This window comes from Octopus bimaculoides, unplaced genomic scaffold, assembly GCF_001194135.2.
Source record: "Octopus bimaculoides isolate UCB-OBI-ISO-001 unplaced genomic scaffold, ASM119413v2 Scaffold_259362, whole genome shotgun sequence".
Lineage (NCBI taxonomy): Eukaryota > Metazoa > Mollusca > Cephalopoda > Octopoda > Octopodidae > Octopus > Octopus bimaculoides.
The window spans coordinates 1-877 of NW_026322121.1; the positions used below are offsets into that span (position 1 = coordinate 1).

Here is an 877-nt window from a genome sequence, read left to right on the forward strand (position 1 = left end):
CTCCCAAGATACAAGAAAATCTATTTCAATGCATGAAGAATCGTCTAAAACAAATACAAAAACGAATTATCATTGCATCTCCTGAAATATCGTCTTTCCTGAATCATTGGAATACAGCTTATTTAATAACATAGCTCAAAGCTAACGAAACATATATGCAACCTATAATTATATATCGTATTGAAACGTTTAGCTATTACCAAAACGAAATAAAATCTAATGAAGAGCGAATGAATGACTAACTTTCTAGCATTGAAATAACAGCTATCGTATCAATGACATCTCGGGTCTCGCGTGCTATAGACTCTTCATGCGTTTGTATATAATCGAAGATACACGACTGTTGATTGTTACAGAATTCATTCACGGTAAAGTTAGTAGTGAAGTTGCTGTTCCAAAAAGCTGGTAGGTAATCTGGATGTTGATAACTGCTCGCATTTCGGCCATTTTCGTATTGAAATATTGAATCAGTGGTGGCCCCTGAAAATAACAAAAAATTGCATAATATAAAGTGCCTAATATATAAATGAAGAGCTGATATACCTAAATATACACACGCGCGTGCATAAAAAGGTACACTCACACACACATACACACAAACACGCACACAAACTCACACATGCACGCACACACACACACATACGTTCATACATACATCCTTCTTGGTGAAACATTGCAACCTGCTGTTTACATTAATTTTCTGTGAGAATATATATATATACCTATATATACATATATACATACATGCGTACCTATATATATATATATATATATATGTATGTATGTATACATACATACATATATATCTATATGTATATATATATATACGTACATATATGCACACATGCATACGTATATGTATATATATATATATATA

General features: G+C 31.9%; 1 protein-coding gene across 1 annotated transcript in view; it reads right to left on the reverse strand.

The window, feature by feature from the left end:
* Positions 1-220: 220 nt before the first annotated feature.
* LOC106883061 (mucin-like protein) overlaps positions 221-877 on the reverse strand; it is a 3879-nt gene continuing 3222 nt past the window's right edge. The window contains exon 4 of the mRNA XM_014933933.2: positions 221-480. Within this exon, the coding sequence (XP_014789419.2) occupies positions 239-480 (242 nt within the window). The 3' untranslated portion in view covers positions 221-238. The remainder of the gene's footprint in view (positions 481-877) is intronic.